The sequence below is a fragment of the Plectropomus leopardus genome, chromosome 6, assembly GCF_026936395.1.
Source record: "Plectropomus leopardus strain MGB_pleo_1.0 chromosome 6, ASM2693639v1, whole genome shotgun sequence".
Lineage (NCBI taxonomy): Eukaryota > Metazoa > Chordata > Actinopteri > Perciformes > Serranidae > Plectropomus > Plectropomus leopardus.
Window position 1 is genome coordinate 20,548,030 of NC_142181.1, and position 26,286 is coordinate 20,574,315.

Consider the following 26,286-nt stretch of genomic DNA (forward strand, 5'->3'; position numbering starts at 1 on the left):
TCTCCTCACTATCTGTCCTCAGCCCTAAAACTCATCAAGAATAATGCCATCCTGCCTTCAACTTCTCTATTCACTGACCAACTGCTTTCTTTAAATAAACAGTTTCCAAAGTATTTCCGAAGTATTTCCTGAAAAAAATTCCTTTGTTTCATGTTACTAGTCATTCGGTTAATTTCATTTTTAGGATGAGGAAGCTGTGTAAAGCACTCAGTATAATACTATATAAAGGTCCAGTGTGTTGTTTTTAGGGGGCGCATATTGGCAGAGAAAGAACTAAATATAATAAGTATGTTTTCTTATTTCTTTTGTATAATTATCCTTGTTTTCATGCTTTCCACCATGACGTTTTACATGCTATTTCATTCCAACAAAAGCAAATATATAAAACATGATGTATTAGCCAGTAGACAGTATAATATCCAATGAGGGTGTTGGGCTAACATGAAGACATCACTATCATCACATTCACCAGACACAAGTACATTCATACCACATTCATAGATTTTACACACAATACATATATTTCTCACCCCCTTTCCAACCCCCACTACCACCACCACACACACACACACACACACACACACACACACACACACACACACAAACATACATTATATTAGTTCTATGTCCTGTATTCTCCAGCAGATCCCTCCTTTCCCTTCCTAGCCATGCCCCTCTTTTCTTTTTTTTAATCTCATGGGGCCTCATAAATGTACTTTCATGCCTCATTAAATTGCTTTGTTTTGTTGTAGTCTCCAGACAAAGTATTTTCTAATTCATCTCATCATTTCTTTCTAAATCTGGGCACCTTTGTTTTCTTCCCCAGTGTTTTAGAATGAGCTTTTTATTAACATGGAAAGAAAAAATAACGTGCCAGCCAGTGGGATATCTTATTTTTTTGGCATGCACAGCTCAGCTGAGAATCAAGTGTGTGTTCTTTAGTGTATAATCACCTGAAAATAAGAATTGCTGTGTTTTTGTTACCTGAGAATGAGCCGTTTATATCTATATAGGGAGCAAGTTATCATCAACCCAGATCTCCATTGTGGCGCCATGTTTCTACAGTAGCCCAGAACAGAAAAAACAAACACTGGCTCTTACATCGAGCCATGCAATTTGGTTTTGGCAGCGATAAGTTAGCAAAACCTCTATAACAAGAGCATTGTAAAAACACAAATCTTCTCTGCAGATAATTTGGCTCTTGATAAAACCTCCTAAATGTCAAGGTTAGATAAGAGAAAAAAGCTGAGCACACATTAGCAGGTGCTGGGCTAGTGTGCCATCTGCAACGTGTCGTCAGGGTAGGAAAAATTTATAACATGCAACTGCTTTATTCAGTGTTTTTACCACTTTAAATCAATTCCCTTTGTTTGTTTTAGGGAGGAAGAGGCCTGTGTGGATTATTCGGCTCCTGGTAAAAATCTCCTAAACAATGAACACTGAGGGTATCCTAACCAGGAGATGTTTCAGCCAGTTGCAATCTGCAATCCTCACTGCTGGATGCCCCTAAACCCTCCTAAATCTCACACACTGGACCTTTAAATATGACAGGACATAATGAGCATTACAAATCTGTGCCGTCACACAGAGCATGTTTCCCTTTGTGTTTAGGGTGTGTTTGGTTAATGCTGCCCAGTTACAAGCATACCAGGCCTAAACACAAAAAAACACTCTGTCTCTTACTTAATTATGGCTTTTCATAATCACTTAACAAAAGTTTTCAATCATAAATCTAGCTAAATTATGAAACACTCTGGTTACAGCTTCACAGTGCCAATGTGCCAGTTTTCTGATTATCTTTGACTCCCACTTTGTTGTTAAAATCAGATGAGAGCACTGAGTTTCGTGTCAGACGAGACTATGGTTCAGCTTGTTATGCAAGGCAAATGTCAACGTCTCTCTTTTTACACCAATTAAACATGCTGGGTGTGAGCACACCTTCATACGCACAAAGTGTCCTGAATACAGATGCAGACAATGTCACATGACATAACCACAACTTTTTCCCTGCGTTGACCTTTAAAGTATGAGTGCTGAGAAGCAGCCCAGACAACAGCAGCTCACTGCTTATTAATCCACGACGGAGCGAGAGGCAGCAGCTGGCCCAGGAAGCATCTTTGTCACCTCGCTCATCTTCTCTATCAACAGTTCTCCATTTCCTCCATGAAATATCCAACAAACAGTGGCCTAATTAATGGCCTGTGCTGATTGAGAGCTTTTATGCATTGGTGTAAATGTTTCCCTGTTGCTAGGGCCTGGACTGAACACTAATAAGCTTACAGACAGAGTGAGAGGGGCCAGAGGGAGCAAGTCCAGAGCCAAGCCAAACCAGCCAACCAGAGGGACCAGACACAGGGCTCAGTGTGTCCTCTCCACACTCATTATCTGCCTAAACTCACACGGATGTGGTCGCTCACATATCGATCTACTGATACACCACGAGAAAGACAGAAAGAGAAAGAGGGCAACTGCATGCAAAGCCAAAACAACAGCAATTATCTTGTGACGTTTCCATAGAGACGTTGAGCTCAATGGCACAATAGCTTCAAACCAACACCCTGAAAGAGTCGTCATCTTACATGTTTCAGAAATGGTAACAATCAAAAGTGGAACAAAAACAACAGCCAGATGTTCTTGACTTTTTAGGAAGTATTTGAGGTTTGGGGTTGTTTCAGGCTCTGTAAAATTTCTTGAATTGCACAACCGGTGTAGTCAGGATTACTGTCGGATTCTCAGTGATTGCTAAGGTTGAATACATGAAGGGATAAGTATTTACGGATTATAATAATACTCATATGGACACACACAGAGTCAGTATTGACACAAATTGAGATGGTGTGGCCACAATTTCTTTTGACAGGGTAACAAGTTTCCTCTTTAAACCTGCTGATTGTGGATTGTGAGAGACTGACAAAACATTTCACAATTTGACCTAATTTGGCCACTTCTGTCTCACAGTTTCTTCATTGGTTACTCTATTTGTCAGAATAATGGCTGACATTAAGCTCAAAATGTCTTGTGATCAAGTTATGTCATGAATATCCCCAGGACTGGGTTGCACCACCATCTATTCGTTAATCCGTTACTAAGTTTGTGTGTTGATAACTCTTAAGCTGGGCATTTACCGTACAATTTTAGTCAGTTTAAGCCATGTTGCTGTTTAATTCACACCATAAGTGTAAAATAATAAACCCCCTGCATTTTAGGGTTGGTGAGAAAAAAAGATACATCATATGGCATAGTAATCACAGTATTTTGCATGGCAATTGTATCGATACACGGACACCAAGTATAACTTTACTATAACTATAATAATATATATAATAATATAATAATATATAATATATAATAATTTTATATAACTTTATTATACAAAGTATTAATACTGCAAATAAATATTAAACTTTTGGTTAACTACAATAATAAAATCCATTGCTTTTTCAGACCACTAGCTACATGTTGCTGCGATAAAAATGAGTGAGATGTACGGACTAAAAAGTCTATCTTATTTAATAAAAACAGATGCTAACAAAACTGCGGACTGTACTAACTACTGATGATTGCCGATAAATATTCACTGGAAAGCTCTGAGGTTGCCAGAGGGTAAAAGTTTGCTTGCTAGCCTCTCTCTCTCTCTCTCTCTCACACACACACACACACGTTAGCAGCACCAACAGGCGAGCTGTATTACGGTATTGGCTACACTGTACAACAGATCAAGTGAGAAGACAGGCACTGATCGTGGAGAAATGACTTGCTGCAGTTCCTGCTCCCACCTATAGTACACTGCATGGAAAACGATACCTGACGAAGTTGAAATTTAGTCTGACTCTAAAATGAGGCATGCCGCTCAAAAATCGGATCACATGGGCTCAAATCGTGAAGCGTATGCTCAGTTTAACTAGCTAGCACAATACAGAAGGCAGTAGATACACATATGTTTTAAAAGCCTCCGAAATAAGTGAAATCTGCCCTTTTTTGACCTTCAGCCTCTTCTACGACAAGAATCACAACACCATTAACAGTCTTGTCTTATGACCAAGACACAGATCTTATGCTGGCAACAATTTGTTATTTAAAATAACACTTGAAGAAAAAATTAATCAGAGGCCTACTGGCATAAAACGCAATAACATACATAATAACAAATGTCTCATGTGCTTGACGTGCAGTTAACCTACACTTTATTCATCATGTGGCATTGCCAGAAACATTTCAAACAGACGTACCCTCATACGCTCCGCCATCATCCTTGCCCTTGTTGTCTTGCTTCACATTACCCCCCTTACCCTTGCTTCTGCTGCTGCATGCCACCCTGCCTCTTATGGTCCTCTCGACACACCTCAAGCCCTGCAGAGAGCACCACAAATCATGAGCTGTCCTCTCCAAGCACTGCAGGCTGTGGGGCCAAAACCGATGAGATGTCAGGCTCTCCTTAAACAGGAGCGTATTAATGTATCAGTCTGTGCTTTTGGAGCAGCACAGAAGCAGTACACAGCAGCCAAGGATCAGGGTGATTATTTAGGACAACAGACAGTTGTGCCCATGCAGAAAGCTTTGAGGGAACATACCATGAGTGTGCTCGAAGGCATAAAGATCCAGTTAAAAAACAAATAAATACACACGTGTCCTGTATATACAGGTGCATGCAGCACATTTGCATACAGCTGAACACACACTGCATTTTCTATATGTGCAAACACAAATCTATCCCCATACACTGATGGGCAATCACTCATTACCCTTATCTAAAACTACTGATAAAAAGAATTTGGATCCTAGTTTAGGCATTACGTTACGCGATTTTTATCTCCAATATCCTGACGGATGAGAATATTCCAGTACCTGGACCCAGTTGGTGTAAATGCGTACATCCTGGCAAAAACTCATAAGATGCTATTTGGGGCTGATGATTGCTGTGCCTTTCAGGAAACAGACCACGTAATGGATGTCTACACCCTACAAGCCATTATTTTCCATCTCGTGGTCCTGGAGGACTCTTCCTAACTCCCTCTTCCTGATCCTGTTTCACTGCAGGATCATTACAGGGGGATGAGAGGAGGCAGCACAGAGATTACAGGCCTTTCAGAGAGGTCTGTTTACAGCACTGAGCCAGCAGGGAGGGAGAGAAATGCTGCAGTGCTACACAATTCTTTAAAGGAGTAATTCAACATTTTGGGAAATAGGCTTAACTGCTAGGCATTCAAGAGTAAGATGAGAAGATTGATATTGGTCTCATGTGTTTGTTTAAAATGCAAAAACTGTTTCTTGGATTTTTTTTGTCCATTTGGAGGTGCTGGAACAACACACAACACTGACATATTACCAGCATGGTAATGCAAACATATAGGACCGCCCTGCAGCTGACCGCAAGTGGGGCTCTTCACTGCAGCACAGAGCTGGCAAATTTTAACATTTTTCATAGACAGGCTACACACAACAGAATTTAAGAGACCACATTAGGAAACTGGGCACAGATTACAGAGTTTATTGAGTACATTTTTAACTGCTAGAGCTGTTTTAACATTAAACTATTAGGTCACAACCACTGTTAAGCTGTCGGGAACACACTGGCCTCTTCATCACCTGGCGCTGAAGCTGTCAAGCGTATGCATCGCTCACCTGATGCTAACTTCACTCATGTGTGTCCCTTAGCTTTAATTTATTCTTCCTAGATATCACTGTCTTCACAAAAAGCTGGGCCTATTTCATCTTTGTTGACCTCGCTGTAGCCATGTAATTCTTTATGACTGAGTCTAATGTTTATAAGGAGAAAATTATAGATGTGTTATTTTTTTCTTAAATATTTGTTTTATTTTATGCCAATATTCGCACTCATGTAGAAAAATATTGTATTTTGCACCCTATATAACTGTAATTATTAAAAATAATAAATATTGTTAAAAATTCTTCACATAGTTGTTGAAAGATAGGATAAAGTTGATTCATTCACTTAAATTCCTGTCTTTGGTGCAACATCTATCAAGGACATTATAGGTAGGTTATTACAGGGTTAGCACATTAATAATGCAGGGATTTACAAGGTATTTTCTCAGGGTTCGCACACACTTTCATGTTTTCAGGGACTCATGATTGTTAACAAAACATCACACATTGACACATATGAGAGCAACATTACATCGACAGCAACATAAAATACTGTAAATTTGCTATTATGTTACATTATGCAGAAGGTTATCCATGGAAGATTACTGTAACACTTTCTTTACACACAACGGATTTCCATGACTTCTCCAAAACTTTCAATGATTTGATTTCAATGACTTTTCTGGGTTTTCCATAGCTGTGATAACCCTGATTTCTTTACTCACTTCATTGTTTTCCCCCACTTGTTAAACCAAATCAATGCCATGGTTTTGACAATGGCACTCAAGAGGGTTGGGTACATTCACAGCAACCGGCTTGAGGAACAGTAACTTGACCTAAAACCACAAATCGGCGGTTTCACATTTCTGTTTTAAGTACAGATTAAACACAGAGAGAAAAACATGCTAATTACCAAGCTTGAAAGGTGCTGATACGCCTTTCCTTTCCTGTGTGTTTTTATCAGACTAATCACATCCTGAGCATCTGTCCTCAGTGTAAAAGTATGAGATTGATATCAATGTTTTTTTTTTTACTTTTTTATGTAAAAAAAGGCAAATAAGTACAACATGCCACAACAGTTTACCAAAGGGGTGTAGATGTCGCTCAACTCAGTTTTGACCCTGACGAGTTTAATCAGTGAGGTGACACAGAATGGTCACTTCTAATTTAAACCTCACACTTCAACAAAAATCACTCAGTTTTTCCATTGTACCTCTGCCCTATCTTTAACACTCAAGTCATTTTTCGTCCGTCATGTTTTGTAAGTCCTCTTGAAGATACAGTTCAGACAAAGTTTATCAGAAACAAAACAATCTTTACCCACACTGTGTGTGACATCAGTGCATTGATCCAGGATTCACAAGAACACTGGAGTTGATTTACTTTTCCGCTGACTGCCTTCATTTCTCACAAATGACTTCAGTGTTCAATATCCAGTGTTTTCTCCTTCAAACACCTCAAGCTCGTCCAACCAGAGGCATGAGGCTCCCAGTCAGCAAAGAATCAAATATACATGTTTGCCTCCAAGCTGACTGACCACACTGACCTCTGACCCAGATTGACTTCCTGAAGGAATTGATGATACACTTGTGGCAAGGCACACAGTGCAGGAATGTAATGCAAAGCTTAGTGTTTATACACTGAAGGGGAATTTCTGTGCTCCACAAACTACAGGTAGGAAGGTAGTGAGGAGGTGGCTCGTATCGCCTGAGATACATTAAAAGATACAGAGAGGAAAAAGGAGTGGGTGTGTGCTGATGAGTGAGTGTTAACATGCATCTGGTGCATGTAATCAATTTGCGCAATTGTGAATGTTCCAGGAGAAAAAAAAAACAAATGATTGGCAGCAACATGAAAAAGCAGCCTGTGTTTGTTTTCAGACGAGTTTCATCAGGGAAATTACACTGCCTGAACGTCCATTAGTGAGTGTCCTACTTTGAAAAATGTGCCTGAGGCTTCAGGGAATTACCTGGAGCGATTAGACCTTGGTCCTGTGCAAAATGAACTTAGGTGAGAAAACTATGTCAGAAAACAGACTTCACTTTGACTTTCAATCCAGTCAACTACCTGAGAGGAAAGTGAGACAGTGCAAGATACTGTTTCAATAGTGTTCAATAGTGACTGTCTCCTGCTACAAGTCATGTGTTTTGCTTTATGCATCATTCTCCTCTGCAGTGAACAAATACAGCGTTTAAGTCTACAAAATCTATAATTATCAGCCATTTTTCTCCTGAGTAAGTTGAGTAATTAAGTGCAAGACAAAATGGTCACTGTGCGCTCTCTGATGAGTAAACTGTCATACGTGTGTGGGGTGAGAAGCTGGGGGAGTTGCTGTACTGCTCAACTACAACCAAAGAAGAAACTGTTGAGAACAAACCAAACACAGTGGCAATGCCAAAGAGGAAGTGGAAGCAACTGCAAAAAGGCGAAACCTAGACTCAAAGAATAGGCAGAGTGGAATATGAAATAGGTTGATCATATGTGTCAATATGTGATAAGAATAGCACAATGGCCATGTTGCAAAACCTTGTCGCTGTTGCATCAGACAAAAAAAACAAGATGTTCAGGTGTTTACCACAGTTCCTCTTCAACAGCCATAAAGCTGCAAGAGCCACCAAGATGTTTGCACAGTACTTATTTGATGTTGCTGATGTGTGATTTGTTGATGATGTCATGTATTTGAGATCAGTGGCAGATTATCTTTTAAAGGACATCAGTTCCAAGAAATGTCAAAGTTCTTTGTCATGTTAAAATGAAACTTTTATTTGTCTGATTATTGTTACTTTAAATTTGTGTTTAATTTCACGATTAGATTAACTTTCATTCCACTGCCATGCACGCACTTCATTGTATCATTTGCCAACAGCTGAGTACAGCTAAGCCTGATAAATTGTATCTAATATTTTCATTGGCAATGCACAACATTCACTTGAAATCATCTTGTTTTAGAGCCTGGGTCCCATTTTTGGAAATTTATCCATCATTCAGATTAGTTCTGACAACAACATCATTACTGAGTTGTAGGGATGTGATAACACCTATGATAAGATTATTAGTTGCCAAAAGATACAAGTGGTCAGATGACCAGGCGGGCTGAAAATAACTCCCTAATTTAACGTTATATTTTTCTAAACCACTTTAAAGTATTTCCAAGTTGGAAAGATGGCATTTTTGTTAAACTGGGCTGTTAATTTAGTACAAAGATGCAAATACAGAATCAGAATCAGATGTACTGTGTTGCACTGGTCCTATTAAAGCTCCTGCCGATGGGTGATGTAATGCAAGCTTGGCCGTTTTTCCACAGAAAACAATATGGTGACAGGCTGGTAACAAAGGATCTCAAATGATAGGTAAACAGTGCACTAAAATATGTTTCTAAAGATATTTTAGGTGAGAAATTGACAACGCAGTAAAACCACATCTTATATTTAATCAGCACTGCTAGTTTTTCTGTTTTGTCTCAATATTTTTAGCATCTGTTTTTATATAGAAAACAGTATGGTGCCCGTTTGTTCACAAACTCATGTTACAACCAAACACAGCACTAAAGTATGTTTCTGAAAACATTTTAGGCAAGAAATATGCAATACATTATCAGAATCTCGGCTTATATTTTATCAGCACTGCTCACTTTTACTGTTTGGTCCGAGTTTAAGAGAAAAAAAGAGAAGGGTGTCTCCATCTTTCTCAATCTGATTATAATCTTTGCATCCGTTGTGGCTGCACAAAAATGTAGAAGTAAAATCTGTGCTACAAGAAACAGCCCCCCCAAAAAACCTGGGAGACCATCAGGAATCAGGCATCTGAACGCTAGTAAGAAGTAAAATGGAAGGAAGTTTACCGCAGTTAATTTACACATACTACCCACACTGTCATGATAAAAAGCTGGTTGTAAATTAGGCAAAGTATCCCTTTGATTGGAAGAGAATACAAAATTCAAATGTCCATTAAAGTTGTCCACTACAAAGAAAAACGATATTTAGTATTGTTGGTCCAGCGATGGCCGACTGTTATGTTATTTTAACATATAATGGTGGCCATAGCTTTGTATTTCCCTCTAGTCCGTATCCAGGGTATAAAAACCCCAGAGTTTAGATGTGCATTTTGAGTACCTGAAACTTAAATATGTAGCTTTTTTGGGTGGAAATAAAGTAATTTCATGTCATGGCAATGGTGGATTATTGTTAGAAGTAAAGCACTTTTCACTGTGGCTCTGCTTCTATTACTGCTGTCACAACCAGCTTGTTACTTTTACAACACCGGCTGTTCAAATTACACCTGTTGCTTTTAAACTGCAAGTTGTACGTCCCCCGAGCTGCTTGAGTGTGTAATTCCACCTCTTACGCAAATGACAACCTAGACATTATTTAAAGACATTATGCGGTCGATGTTAAAAGTTTTGATTTAGCTTGATATCTATTTGCACCCAAGAATGGTGCAAGAAACAAATCAATGCATTGGATCAATGTGCAGAGAGTTACAAATTGCAGCCTTTTTACTTGTAAGTCTTGGGGATGTTCCAGATCATTTTATTTGGCATTTAAGCAAAGTTAACTGAAACAGGCAAAACGATCTGCTGTGATTACACAACGGAAATAACTACAAGTCCTGACACGCATTGCTCGCCTGTAGTTTTTATAGACTTTCACAAGACTGACTGTGGCAACAAAGCAGAGCCAAACCAATCTGTCATGCGCCCACACAGTCTGTAGGTGTTTTTGTTTTGTTTAAAAAACAAAAACAAACATGCCATGGTGAATTAAACTAATATGAATCAAGATGACAGCAATATTACAGCACTGTTTTGGTTAAACATAGGAAGACTGCATCCTGTCCATGTGTACTGCAGCAATGCCAACACCAGTGAGTAACACCACCTGCTGCATGGTGGAGATGTAAATCTAACTATCAGCAACCAACAAAAAATTATTTTGTTCTGCAGTCACTGCAGGTTTGCATAATCCAGACTGCATTCCACACATCCATTTCTTCTTCATGCTGGTAATCTCAATTAGGGACAATCACAAAGCACTTCCATTATGAAAAGTGTGTGTAACTGAATGCTGATAAGTAAGGAAACATGCGGCTTTGCTTGTGTGTTTATTTCTATTTTCCTGGGAAAGTTTGCATGCTCGTTTTAGAAATAATGTCTCTGTCAGGACACTTGGTGCCCAGCTTTCCTTTCGGTCAACATCCAACTCTGAGGTTTTCCCACTGGGCTGCTGGGACTATACATGTGTGTGCTGAGTGAGCGTCAGCTGGAGATCAGCAGAAAAAGGGCAGCACTACATAGTAACAAAGGATTATGGCATTCATCAGTGAACATCAGACTTCCTACACAGACTGGCTGACACCTAAAATAGTTTGTAAAGCCATCTGAGGGAAATTTGTGGAATGGGGCAATATAAATAAAGATAAGGCTTGCTTTATTGCCATGTCCTTCCAAACATTTCACACTTTACACATTTGCAAAATATTGAACTATTTCTTTAAATGTTTTGTATGCAAGTAGTTGATGCAGTCTGTTAACTTCAGTTTTTTTTTTAATATGTTTTCTTGATTTTCAATGCATATTCAGTACAAAAATACATTGTCAGACAAGTGCTGCAGTAGATCACTTTTGACATTGACTCTATTCTCTATCGAGGGGTTCTTGAAGAGAGTCATAGAAGACTAAAAAGGGTGTCCATACCATGGCAAATGTTTGGGAGGACCCTTTATACTTTTTTTTTTCTAGCTGCAAGAAACTGCAGCTAGAAAAGTTAACTGCAGGTTAACTTTAGTTTTTAACAAAAACTAGTTTCCAGTAGGAATATGCCATATCATACATATAATTCACAATAATACTGGTATAATTTTAATATGATTAAAAAAATTCATATTGTGATAATGGCAATTTTCTGACTTGTTGACAGAATGACTTACATATTACAACGCACTGCAACAACAAGCAAGGCTGAAAGTAAAATTGTTACCAGCTCCATGGTGAAGAAATTAGCTGCACAATGGGGGGAGACTTCAGTATTGTGTAAACAGTGGTGTCATCAGACCTGGACGACTGAGACTACAGTCCTGCTTGTTTTATGACCAGCCCCGGACTTTTCAGACCCTTTTAGCGACCTGCTGTTCAGGGTCAGCGCAGCCACAAGGCAGCTCCCTCTCCCATCCTGCCATCTACATAAGGAAATCATGCCAGGTAATTTTGTCGCGAGCCTGTCATAATGTAAACCAACATAAAGCTCAACCACAAACTTAAATTGTTGTAATTGTATATTCCTAATATCAGTAATGGTCATTTATGACTTATGTGAAGTGTCTTTGAGTACCTTGAAAAGCGCTCTAAAAATGACAATAGAAAACAACTGAATCCACAGATACAGTTCAGTTTCAACCCTGAGATCTACAAAGTATACAAAAAACAAGTGTTCTTTAAATTCAGCAAACACTGTTTGTCTTTCCAAAAGCTGACATTTTAATGATCAAAAAATACATTACCAGTCCCAAAGGGCACACTTCTTTTCATCCCCATTAAGATTGTTTATTCCAAATAAACATCTCTCATCTCGGCTTGCTTTGTTCCAAACCAAGTAGCGGACTTCATAACTGAGCTGAGCATCTAAACAAATATACAGTGACTTGAAATAAGTCAGTTGGGGATCAAGATATTGTCCCATGTGTGACATATGTCTCTGAAGGTATTATTGGGACAGTGAGGCAGTCTCTGGGAGCAGAGGAGAGGTGGTGGGGGGTCGAGAGGCTTATTCCCATCACTTATTTTCAGCCACTTGTAGCTAGAGTTCACTGGGCTCTAAAATCCCAAACCACACAAATCTGCGCTGGCTGCCTGGTTGCAATTATCTTGTTGAATTTGTTTAGTCCAAGTTGTCAGAGAGCTATGATGCACTCTGTGAGGGCAGAGCTTCTTTTATGCTACGGAGAAAAAATTTGGAACAACCACAAAGATGATTCAATGACGCCTGTTCCCAAAATTGAGAAAAATAAATAAATAAATAAACTGAAGCCAGAAAACAGTGTTTTTGAAATGTGAGATGAATTTGAATGTATTGAAAGCTAAATTATTCATATGGTGTTGTTACAGACAGTGTCAGAAGAATCTGATTTTGATTATTTACAGAAAAGTGAACACCCTCTGGGAACCACAGCCCAACGTGACTGGTCATCCTATCTGTTTTTTAGGGCAAAGTCCATGAATCATATCTGATGTAAGCTTCAGTCAACTTCATGGAACAGGAAAGAGAATATTTATGACTGTACTAAAACCCAGAAACATCCATACTTCTTTTTCTCAGTGATTCAGTTATATTTAATGTAATTTTCTGTGAATGAAATTAAATCCTGAGAGGGAATTCTTATTTTACTACTTTTTTCTCCTTATGATGAAAGGCTTGAGAGTTGAAGCTGAAACACATCCATCTCATGTCAGCTAAATCAAACTGATTCCCAAGTGATTTGTGATATCAGGCTTTAATTGAAATGGATATCAGGTATTTCCTTTCTCCATTCGTCTCTCTGCACAACAGCAGAAGATCACCAACTCTCCTTCACTCAGGCTGCGTTTACACTGGAAGCCTTAATGTGAACAGCCAAACAAAAAGATCAGATCTGATCAATAATTACAAATGAGCACTTTTTAAACTGTGGCCAGTAGCAGATTGTAGAGTGAACTGGTCACTTCTCAAACTGACCTGCACGCACAAGAGAACAATAACAAAGATGTCACATCCAGCACGCTGTCGTACATAAGTAAAGATAAAGGTCACTGAAGACAGCATTTACATTTTTATGTAGGTTTATAAGTTGATGTGTGAAACCAGCAAAATGTGTGGGCAGATAATAATGACGATGAGGTCAAAGAGAAAGCGAGCCAAAGTTTAAATTATACTCCTTACTGCTCTCATAATGGCTCCTCTCCCGCTTTTGTACATCCATGAAAGTAATCCCAAACTCTAATTCTTATGTCGAAACAGCAAATAAGGTGGACCTGCGGCGTATGCCTGCACCACAACCAGGTGACTATGCCGATTTAACGTGCTATGTGACTTCCTGTGCATTTGTGTACTTCTCTACTCAAAACATTTCCAACACCAGATGAAAAAAACTCAACATATTGCCAGAAAAATAAAAGCCATCAAAAATCAAAACTTGCTTTACGGTACCAAGTTTACCAAGCCGAGCTCAACAACTTCTATTGACGAAGACGAACAGAGACGAAACCCAGTGACGTCACCAGCTTGCTTGATGGAAGATGGCTGTGCCCTGCTGGCGAAATCATAAAATATAATCTACCTGTCTAAGTGGATATGTAGTTTGATTGCAGTGTCATATCTCACCTACAATTCAAACTAACCAGAGTCATAGTGTTCAGTGTTACATCTCCTTTTTAAGTCTTAATTAAATGTAAATGGGTGAGTTTTACAAATATTCAACCCCTGTACAGTTGTTATGACAAAGAAATTAGCTGAAGAGACCAAAACCATTCATTTCTGCTGTAAAGTTTGGCTTTTTAACATGGAGATTTACTCTGTTTTAGTGACAGCATTAAACTGTAGATTTAATATTTGAAATATACCACTAATCAAGGAACTGCAGTTTTTGGCACTTGTTTGTTGGTTTCAATTTTCAGCCCTTGAGGCTGCCGCTTTAATTTGTGCTGTTCACACTGTTATGAAAAAAAAAAATCAGATGTCCACGTTTTGCCTGCAATCTGAACACAGCCTCAGGGTTTGTTTGATATGAGGGTGTTGTATTTCACTCCTGCAGCTCAGCCAAGTTTTATTAGGCCATGTATCTCCTGAGACTGTTGGCGAGGTGAAGCATAAAAGAAGAATCCTATTGTTTCCTCTGTGTACCAGCACGCCACCCCCCACAAAGTGTAATTATTAAGAAGAAGTAATTTAACACAAGGGGTGGTTTCAATGTCTGTTTTCATTTTAGATTTGGTTCACGATTGAAAACAATCAGCAGGCTTAGATTGTTTGTGAGGGAAAGACACATAGTTTTATAACACAAGTGTACGACCACCATTGGACAGGAACCAACAGGGTGGCGGCTCTTTTATAAAAACTATATCTAACTGATGACCTCACTGTCAACCCTAACCCACCTGATGATAGATACCCTAAGAGAACTATCACCCGAATCTGCAGCTTCCCTCTGGTTTCAGTTTCTGGCCCCATTCTCCAAACTCGAAGTTACTAAGCCACATATTTGTACCAAAACGCCTTTTTTTCTGTTCATCCTCAAATATATCTTTAAAGTTGCCATGTTGAATTTTAGCATAGTTTACCTCTTCAAAAGCATGAATGGAGCTCAAAACGGATTTTAAATCATCAAATGACAGCACAATGGATTCCAGCTCTCAAGTTAAGTAACTCTACACGTGGGTGTGGAGCATATTTTAAGCAATTCTGTGTGAACAATAAAGGTGCTGATGGATAGACAAATAACTGTGGGCACACATGGCAAGAGCCCAGAAAAGACAAATATGGAGCACGCTAAACAATGTCTTTGTGCATAAAGTAAATGGCTGCGTGTGAAAGATTGATCGAACTGATATTTGCTGTATGTCTTGGCAACAACCGTGAATATTCTCACCTAGCTCTCTGATTACCCTTTACAGACACATGCCACAACCTATTCCTCATTTTGCACACCATTGCATCTAAGGGAAATTCTTTTTCTGTTCACAAATCAATAGATCAGAAGAAAGACATTTTCAGATCAGTGGTCTATCTCAACAAGTGGATGATCCAAAATCACAGAAAATACAATTACAAGGTGGATAAAGAAGAGGAGCTCATCTGGTATGTCAATGAAACAAATTCAAAAGCTGCTGGTTTTAATGGTGTATAAACTACATATAAATGTTCAATTCATATTAACAGACACTGTTATAATGATGATGATGAAGACAAATACATATAATTGTAGAAACACAAGAATAAGCTCCTTCAAAAACCTATTCAGCTTCTCACCGTTTGTCGTTCTGATCACGTGTTTGGCCCGACTGATTCCTGGACTTAGAACTGGAACTGATGATTATACTTCTTATCTACTAATCAATTTATTGATTAGTCCTTTCATCTATATAATGTCGATGTAATGACATCCTCAAATGGTTTATTTTGTCCAACAAGCACTCCAAAAGATATTCAATTTGAAATGACGTCAAAGGAAAAGAAGAAAGACGCAGTAAATCCTTTTGATTTTAAGAAGCTTACATCACAGGAAGGTTGGGCTCGTTGCTTGTTTCATTACTTTAAACAGCTATCAAATCTGATGTTGAATTTCTGGCAGTTAATTAAGTGACTGGTTCAAAGTTTTAGGCAGTTAGCAAGACAAGAAGAAAGAATCTCTCAGGTTAACGCTGCTCTTGTTTTTGAATGACAGATCCACAGTGCTGGTGTGTATATTCTTTATGTTGTTTGTCTTGCTGTTAGCGCTCCTTTTTTACTCTGTAGTATTGACAGCAACCATCAACCATGCGGCGCTACAGTAACAACCTCAGTAAATCAGCCGATCTTGTCATGACGTTGTTAGCCAGAGATAGCATGTGTGAACTGAACGCACCTGAAGGTGCTGAAGGGCAGATTGTTTCCTCTCATTGTTACAAACTGACACAAACAAAACAACAGATTTGCCTGAACTTTACAACAAATGTGATCTAAGGTCATATAAGAAAAGGTTGGTCTGGGTCAAGCAAATGACAGCGGCGTTCAGTTAAGAGTGTGAGTAACTAAACAAATGAGTCTGGAGGCTGCTATCGATTGAGGAGGACAGATTTATTCTGGGCTCAACGCTCTTCATCTCCTGAGGACACAAACTAGGCCCAAAACTAATAACATTTGCCAGGATCAATAAGATTTTATTATTTGGTCAATGTAATAAACTGTTAGATGTTGGACTTAAAACAAATAGAGAAGTAGAGTGTGTGCACGAGTTTCATGCTCCCATACAACTTTAATTAGCTGTAATTTCAACCTGACATGGATCTTTATCAGGAACAAGAAGTTTTGAAAAACATCTCATGAAATACACAACAGACAAGGGTCATCAATGACGCAAGTGCAACACTAATGGCCAAAGCTAAAGGTAACGATGACGCAATATTGCACACATGCACACAGTTCAGTAAAACAGCATTTTTCACTGTTGCTTTGACAAAGCACAGCAGGATCACTCAGTATTAATTAACTGCAACTGTGTCCAAACTGACGGAATATCAGTGAAGCATTAATTATAAAATAACAAGCTACTGACGCTCATGAACTACAGAAACCATTTGATTGCCAGCCTACTGTTAAAAAAGTCCATGAATCACACATTCATTACTGGTGCAAAATGGGTATTTATTAACATGCCATGTCATTTTTTTTATTTGTCAATAAAGTAGTTAAGCAGAATGTTTGTATACCAGCACAAATGAAACCAGAAATATCATCTCACAGTTGTATGCCTCATCGAACCGATCAACTTGCAGGTACAGTTTACATCCATGTCTGTCCAGACTCATATGTAACCATGACAGCTGGCAATTCTTTAAACACAGATGTTGCTACAAAGAAGCTTCAAATTTTAAAACATGGAGGCTTCACACACATCTTCAAGTCGACAGCACAGAATTTTTACACTATCTGCACAGTTTCAGGGTGAACACCCAAAATTAGAGTCAACAGTTCAGTATCTGACAAATATCTGCCCTTCTCTTCCTGAGTCATTATGCTGACTAAAAGCCAGAAAGGTGTTTTTGCAGAATATTATGTCACAGTGAAGTCAACCTTTTACCTTTTGGAAATAAAATGTCAACACTTTTTTTATTATATTAAACATTTGCGTGTGAAATTTTGTTAAAATTTGTGACTGAATTCTTGATTTAAAGCCAAAAACATGTTTTGTGAGGCCCCAGTGACCTTTGACCATCAAATTCTAATCAGTTCATCGTTGAGTTAAAGTGGCGGTTTGTGCAAAATCGGCCCTGAAGGCGTTTTTGAGATATCTCATTCATTAGAATGGGACCGACGAACAGATGTGTGGACAAACAGAGGACAGCCCCAAAACAATGCCTCTGGCCACAGCTCTCACTGGCTCAGAGGCATAGAAATGTTTCCACATATCATCTATTGCAAAACTGCATATTTGTTGCCAACACTGCTTGGCTTTTGTTTAAAGACGTGAATGCACATCAAGGAAATATTTGGGCCAATTATGGGGAGTGGGCAGTGGGGAATAGTAGTTTAAAAAAAAGTCATAGAATTTGTCTATCAATTATCAATCAATTTTTGATAACTGCAGCAATTAAGGAACTGTGATTTAGAGGGTTATTGGGAGCTCAGCAGTGTGGCGGAACAAATGCATTTGAAGGTATTTTCTTGCTCTACTTTCCTCGCTTTTATTACCACCACAGTAATGTTTTCAACATGTAGCTGCAGACAAAATATGTGGCAAGCAGTCTGACTGGAAGTAGACAAATCATTTAAGGGACAGAGAATAAGATTCCATCACAGGACTAACGGTAAGGCTGTGACACATTATGACTAATCCATAACATATATTGATTAATTGTTGATGATGGATGGGACAAGGTAGTATTAACACTTATAATCAATATTTTCACATCATAAATCCCATGACTAGTTATAAAAGGGGCCACTTGCAGTGATGAACCCACATATATCACCCAACTCTGCTGTTTCTCTTACCGCAACAAAGCAATTTAGCATCTTTCAGCTGATTGTTTTGGTTTTCCAGTCCACAACTTTTTCAGTTCACTTTCACTGTGCTCTTGTTGTGTCCAGCAGCAAAGGGTAGCTGCTTTCAGCATAAAAGTTCTCCCAGCACCAAACAACCAAAAGTCAAAGTTAGCAATTAGCTGCTAAATATCCTGGAGCATTGAACACCTAAGGAGACAGATCATTCCCTCAGGAGTTGGTGGAAACCAAAAATAGAGCAAAAGGCAGAAAATTGTGCACCTACACTCACAAGGAATGATGATGTTGCTCCATAACTACTGGATGTCTAAATCAGTAACTTTTTGCAAACAAGTTCACTATATCAACTTTAAGGGTGATACATCAGTATTTACAGGTGTTTTTTTTTTTTTGCTGCCCCTAAAGTGACAAAAAAAAAAAACACTTAATATAGGGTTCGTTTAAAATCTCCATTAGAGACATTAACTGAACATTAGACAACACACATCTCATGTGGCTCATGAATATTTTTATTTTTTTAGGGGGGTGTATAACTAAAAACACATTTCGGAACAATAACCTCTGTGGTTCTGTTTTCTATCTCCGATCTGCACTTCACATCTGTCTTTGCTCTCTTTTCATCAGTCTGTGTCTCAGCCATGACAAATCTGTTCACTCTTATTGTCTGATCGAGGCCTGAGGCAATGTTCTTCAGCAACCACACACTTCAACGACACATGAAAGGGATACAATATCTACACGTCATTAAGTTCATTGCCACCAGCTCTTGTCCACTTTCTCTTGTGTGACTCAAACTGAGTAAAATGTGACAACAAACAAGGATAAACTAGTAATGAAGGAGGGGATTAGCAAGCCTGCAGCCTTGTGGCTGCTGTAGTTTAGAAGTAAATGTGTGCACTGACATGAAGTGCGCGTTTGTTGTTTGTATTTTGACTATAGGATTAAGCGTTCATCCACTAACAAAGGAAATCCCCATTGTTCACTCCACAAAAGCCAGCAACTGATTGCGGAGTGTCGTCTTTCCTTATAGATCCCCGAATGAAGCTCACAATGAGATTTATCTCCCAGCAGCACCTGGAGCACTTCATGCAAAACAGCAGTATGGGAGACAAAGCTGGCTTTTGTGTTAACTCTGTCACAGCATGTGTGTCTTTACATCTCTGACTGTACCACTCCCACATCTCAAATTTAAGTAAAGGTCATGATTCGCCACAAAGTCCTCATCCATTATTTCCACATCTTGTGTTGTTGCTCAACCAGACACATCTGATACCACCTCTGGCAGGCATTAAGTGATTTCAGTTTTGAGTCATCTTGGAGATGTCTGGATTTGGGGACTTCCCCACTTTATCCACACTAATTTACAAAAATCTGGATCCAGTTGGACGAGGGGAGCCTATAGCTGTCATTCTGCATATTTCCAATGGCATTCGAGTCTAAATGTTGACTGGGCCTGTTGAGGGACTTAAGAGCTCTGTGCTGTTGTGAAACTATTTTAAGGTCGATGTAGCTGTACGCTTTAAGTTAAAGTCCTGCGGGGAAATGTCACATTTGTGTCAACATTTTAGTGGTTCTAAAGCTCATTTCTATTCATTTAGCTCTGTTAACTGGTTCTTGATTCTTTCTTCAGTCTCAGAGTCTCTTTACAGGTGAGCATTTATGCTTTTATGTGCCCAAACAACAGAATCTTTTCCTGTTTCACTTTTTTGCCCTCTGCCGAGTCTGTCAGACAGCCCAGATTTATGAAGTGGTGCACTGACTGCTTGGGGCATGATGCCGTGTGTCTATAAATGTGTCAGAGTTTTGGTTTATATTCTTCCTGACAATGATTCCTCTTCCCCAGTTTGCTCAGAGCTACTGGAAGTGGTTTGGTACTCCCATTACCAAAATCAAGTTCACAGAACATACTGTGCTCTCATAAACCTCAAAGTTGTTTTGTTAATGTGCAAAAAAGAAATATCAGAGTTGAATAAACGTGTAAAATATTGTAAAAATTACAATGAAAAAAAAACTCCTCTAAAATCCAAGGCTCACATGCATAAAAGTCTGTTTAGATTCACAATGAAAACTGTGTGTATGCACAAAGACAGAAATATGCACACCAGGTTTTCCTAAACAATCATTTATTTTTCGTGGCCTGCCACCATTAAAATATCTGCTGGCAACAAATACATTTTTCATTTTTAGGAGAGCTGTTGATGCAAAAAATTTTAACTTCACCAACTGTGGTCTACTATCTTGCAGTTGACTTCACTTAAATCACGGGATCCAGTATTTACTGAATACTGAGTATTTACTAGTGTAAATCAACTCAGCACAGCTGCCATTTTGGCACTACTTAAAAGAAAGCAGTGATGGAAATTTTAGTTAAGAAATATTGTCTTCTTCCTGTCTTCTAACCTCATGCACACAATTCAATATGAGTCTTTTTACTAAGACTCAGATATTGTAGCTACACTAATGGAAACCTTTTGTCATTAAGTCAAAATATGCGGGATACAAATCTTTCCAACAGTGCTGCTCTGGATTTAAGTTCCTGCACAAAAACAAAACCTGCCCTGCAGTTATTTTTTATAAATATTTCAGTCTGAACTATTGATTAATATAATAAAGGGTGAAATAAGACCTAAAACCATTTGCAATCTTGCAAAAAGCTTATAATGGGAGTGCACATCATTGATCCAAGTATTGACTGACAACATATGGACCTCAGGCGCCTTCTGTGGTTCCCATGGGAACAACAGGGAACGGGTATTGGTGATTGTCACAAGCAAGCTATCAGTCTGTACCTGTCCCTGCAGGAGACAGCTCTGATCATTTGTAAACTTCATACAGGACAAAGGGAAAGGAAGAAAGGCCTCAATGGAGGAGTGTTAATTTCCCTTTCAAAGGAAAAGCTTGTGTCAAGACACATGAAATACTGACCCTAAATACTCACATCAGTCACAGAAATCAACACGGCCGTAACTCCAGTAAGGATGATGTGCTTGGGTAGGGTTGGTGAGCATGCTGGATTAATGTATTTATTGTAACCTAACTTACATAAAAAATATGAAAATGTTGATCACATTTTGTGTCATGTTTGAAGGTAAATAGTAGCCTATAAATTGTTATTGTTACTTCTTTAATTAAATTTCATGGAGAATAAAACAGCACAAACCTCACATTCTCAATAATATCTTACTTTTAGTAAGAGAGGGACAGTATATAGACAGACGTGTGGACTGCACTTAAAAACTGGATTTTTTTTCTGGCATTCCTCCGGTTTAAATGCCTTTAGCAAATGTTTACTCAAAACTAAAACTTTCAACATCATGTACAGCAGGTTCCCAGCTACTCTTTTATAAAGTCAAGTGAAAATTTAAATAAAAAATGAAAAAATGATAATAGCTTCCTGAGGTTTTTAAAAGTAACAGTTCCTCCCATGCTAAAACTCCCTTTGCACTTTTTAATTAAATAATTTTATTGACGATTATTCAAATAAAACGCCAATACGAATAATTGGCAAAATGCCAAATATCAGCCCCAATAATCAGCCAAGTCGATAATTTGTTGAGTTTTTTGCTGGTCTGGCATGGTGCTGCAGCACATAATGCACAGTTTTTTATGATAACACGTGGTTTTTTTCTCAAAAACTGGTTGAAAAAAAAGATAAAAAACACTAAATTGAGAGCACTGTTGTCCTATTTTTACACACATTTATACATTTCTGAGTATCACTTTCAATGTGCTCCACAAGTGTGGTGCAATGAAGATTAGAAACAGTGTATGTGTGGGAAACCTTGAAAACGGCATTATAATGTTGCTTTAATGTATGTTGATTGTAAATTTGGTGTTGTAACATCATATAGCATATAGCATCATATATTGTAGCTCTTACAGTGTTTGACTAAAGTCCTGTCCCACAGATGAAGATGGATTTCTGTGGCTGTATTTGATGTTTAACAAGCCATGACCATATATCCCATATGGCTCAACATTACATTAACAATTTGTCAATAGTCCTTCCTAGAAAAAACCCAGACGGACCTCCTGTTTTACACCACATCAAACAAATCAAACGCTCTTTCACAGAACAGCTGCAGTGATAACATTTATCTCATCAGCTTCTGTTGGTTAATGGCACCTTATCTTCTTCAGCTACTGTAATTGCACAGTGTGTATCGTAGGTTTAAGGTGATATATAATATAAGGCCATGGCTGCAGAGTGACGAGCCTGGGAAGCTGGTGTAATTCAGGTAACAATGAACAGAACAAACATTCACAGCAAATGTATAACTCTTAAAAAATGACATCAGCCCACCACACACCCACACACCAGCTCCCCAAAAAAACATTTTCTGAGAAATTCCCACGCATCTGATCATCTTTTACCACTTCCCTGATTGCAACCACAACATGTGAACTTTCGGCTTCTGAATAACAAATAACCCCGCTAAGACCAAAGAAACAGTCACACTTTAGAAATGTACAAAGCAAACACTACCTCATCTGTTTTAGTCAGCCAATTCAATACCTGGCAACTTCATCTGTGATGACAAAGTCCACAACATTATTCATACCTGTGAGGCTATGGAACATTTAAAATAATAAATGTTTACTGATCTCAGGAAAAGGAAGCATGAACCTTCCAGCGCCTGTTTTCTATCTCACCCACATGTACCAGCGTGCAGTCTCTGCCACCGAAACTGTAGGCAGAGCCCATTTTTCAGAGCTTGAAAGCATCGTTCTCTGAGGTATATTAAATTACGTGAAAGTGCTTTGAGTAAATTAAGACTAACCGGAAACATGTGTGACACATGCAACGATAATGACTGAACGTACGGCTTGTACACTTGAAGGAACAAACTTATCTGTCAGCACTGAGAATAGAGTCAATTAAATATGCACCTCTTGTTATATATTCATTCCAATAAATCAAGAGATTTTTTCACAAACATCTGTTATCCTTCAGGCATACTATTAATCATGAAGTCATATCTGTCTGGATGCATGTTAAGTCTGCTGAGATGCTCTCGCACACTTCACCACTGTCTCAGTTGCTCTGGTTACAACCACAAGGATGTACATGCATATGAGTGAGCAAGCACCCATAAACACACGCACAGATCCGCTGAGATGACACATTCATCACTAATTACTTAATAACAGGGCATTCAATTATTCAGAACGACATGTTACTGATCAGGTTTGTAAGTCTATTGATGGGTAAAAATAAAACACGGTTGTAAAGTGGTTGAATCAATTTAGAGAACAAAGACAAAAATGAAAATTACCACTTTGGTGACACAAGTCAACCTGCAAGTTAACGTACAGTATTGTACAGCTAGAAGGTATGTAAGGTGGTGAAGTTGGGGGTTTCAGTTTCCTGAAGTCTGACTCATACGGTAAAGTGTTGACAACCGTGTGTCATCATCACTGTTCATAGCCCTGGATCCTCTTTGCCACATCTCTGGGCAAAAACTGCAGCATGCGCTGTACATTAGTCAAACTTTTCAAGCCGAGGCTTACCACAAACACTCCACACGCAGACTATGAGTAGGTAGTGAAGAGCATGATCATGAACGAGCACTTTTTACTGCTTCCTGTAAACCACCTGATCATCAGACCACCGCCGTTTACAATGCCAACAGAAATAAAAGAAAGCAGGGATGCCTTTATAATACAACACATATTAATCACATCCTCCAGCTGTTTTTTATTTCCTCAACTTAACTTTCCTCAGGACCTCTTGCTGATGTTTCTGGACACAGAGGAGAGGCTGGTAAACCTCCTCCCAGAGGAGCTGTGCCCTCTGGGAGAGGCAGGGCTGGACCAGTCCTCCAGGGTTGTCAGGTTTGGCACACTCCTCTAAAACAGGGACAGATATGGAGCGGCATACACAGAGCGAGAACATGCCTTGTGTGGCAAAGGCTGCACTCTCAGGCACACCTTTTATAAGTACAGCCAGCCGGCAGAGCCAAACACAAACGTCAGGGAGACTTCAACAGGGCACGCAAACACATACCACAGCAACAAAAACATCAACGGTCGCCCTGCCAGCTGAGCTTTAGTATATGTACATAATCATCACACGTGATGGGAAGGAATTATTTTTATGGGAAACTCAACTCAACTATAAATGAGAACACAAACATCCAGTCAGGGCCTAAATGACAGTAATAACCACAACCTTTTTAAAAGTCCCTTTTTCTGCTGCCCTCTCAATTCAAACTCTCCTTAACTTTTGATTTTACTGGGAAGTTTGCTTCGTGTTTCAACAGAAATAAATGACACATCACGGTGTCAGCTCTTTCCTCCTTTTTCACCATGATAAACATGCTGTCATGTCATGATTCAGACGCCAAATCTGCCTAAAATGCTGAGATGGAGCCATAAATTGTGTTGTAAAATTTACAGAGAAGTTAAGAGAGAGTTGAACATTTCAATGAGGGATATGAATCTGTGTGACAAACAAACAAACACTGAGGGAAGGTCAAATGTGAACTCACAGTGAGTGGCAGGGAGCAGACCACAAAGATGACAGTGATGAGGGCCAACAGCACCAGGTGGTCCACCTCCTCTTCACCCTGTGCGAACCAAGCCAGGCTCAGCTTCCTCTTTCTTCCTGTGGACCCAACTGACCCGCGCCGCATCATCTGGCTCCGGTGCATCTGGCACAGGCTGACAATCACTGAACCGTTGCACACAAACACTGCAAAGATCAGCAGTGCCATGAGTGAGGAGTAGGACAGGGAGAAGGCCAGCACCAAGCTGGCCTGTTCATCCCCTGTCGCGTCCATGTCGATGAAGCACCATGTCCCGGGACAGTACTGTCTGTATTTGCCGTAGCCAGCGTATGGCAGGAGGCAGAAGGCCAAAGAGAAGATGTAAATAAAGAAAAGAATGAACTTTGCAAAGCTGCGGCGGATGTGTGTTGAGTAAAAGTAAGGGTGGCTGATGGCTAGGCATCGCTCCACGGCCATGGCGCACAAGATGAGCGTGGGCGCCAGGCCAAAGAAACTCATGGCAAAGCCAAAGAGGTTGCACAGTCCCGCACCACCCAGATTTATTAGGGACATGTTGCGGGCGTAGCAAATGAACACAGGTGGGCTGAGGAGGCAGGTGCCCAGAAGGTCGGTGAGCGCCAGGCCAGTCACCAGGATGCAGAAGACAGAAGACCTGGAGCGATGCTCCTTCTGGTGCACCCCGAGGATGAAGAGAGCCAGAAGGTTCCCCACCACGGCCGCTAAAAACATAATGATGCTTGTTGCTGGCTTGCCAGTCCCATTCACGATCAGAGTGTCATTGCAGGTGGTATTATTACATGATTCGTTTGAAACCATGCTTTTGTTAATGTTTAACACACTGCAGAGAAATAAGCCAGCTCAGTGTGGAATTAATAAGGAAAACCCATACAACAACAGGAGAACCTGACCTCTTGATACCATCATTTGGCAGCTCAGAAGGCAGGTGGGATCCATAATGCTGGAAGCTGACTGAACTCTCTGTCTGTCTCTGTTTCTTCCATACAGTTGTGAAATTCTCCTGTTGAACAAAAACACAAGAAAAACTGCTTAGTGTTTACCGGCAGCAAAAAAAAAGGGTTTTTTTAAACATCATGCTTACGTTTTCTTCTCATTATATTAATGTATTTATTCCACTGCTGATTGTTCTCATAGTTTTAGTGACTAATGAGCACTCACCTTTCACTGGCTCCGGCGGAGAGAAAAGCGATACTTCAGCGACTGAAACTTTCAAACTTCTTCTGCTGCTTGCTCTTCTTTTAGCGACCCAGTTTGTTAAATATGAAGCGAGTTTAAAACTGCCGCTGCCGGTAACGTGTCAGCAGCTACACACTGAACTCACGGGACGCAGAGAAAGACAAAACACGCTCTACTTTTCCTCCGCTGACTTTCTCTGTCTGTCTCTCTGAGCGCCTCCCAGTTTCGGATCGATGTTTAGTCCCACC

At 39.4% G+C, this 26,286-nt stretch overlaps 1 protein-coding gene across 2 annotated transcripts in view; it reads right to left on the minus strand.

Moving 5' to 3' along the window:
* Positions 1 to 26,286, minus strand: part of ptgir (prostaglandin I2 receptor) — a 30,661-nt gene extending 4,375 nt beyond the window's left edge. Inside the window, exons 1-3 of one of the 2 annotated variants that reach the window (XM_088078962.1) lie at positions 26,021 to 26,286; positions 24,827 to 25,862; positions 4,230 to 4,350 (exon numbers count right to left, since the gene is read on the minus strand). In XM_088078962.1, coding sequence (XP_087935088.1) covers positions 4,230 to 4,350; positions 24,827 to 25,660 — 955 coding nt within the window. In that variant the 5' untranslated portion in view covers positions 25,661 to 25,862; positions 26,021 to 26,286. The remainder of the gene's footprint in view (positions 1 to 4,229; positions 4,351 to 24,826; positions 25,863 to 26,020) is intronic. The other variant, XM_042487383.2, reaches the window with a different exon arrangement.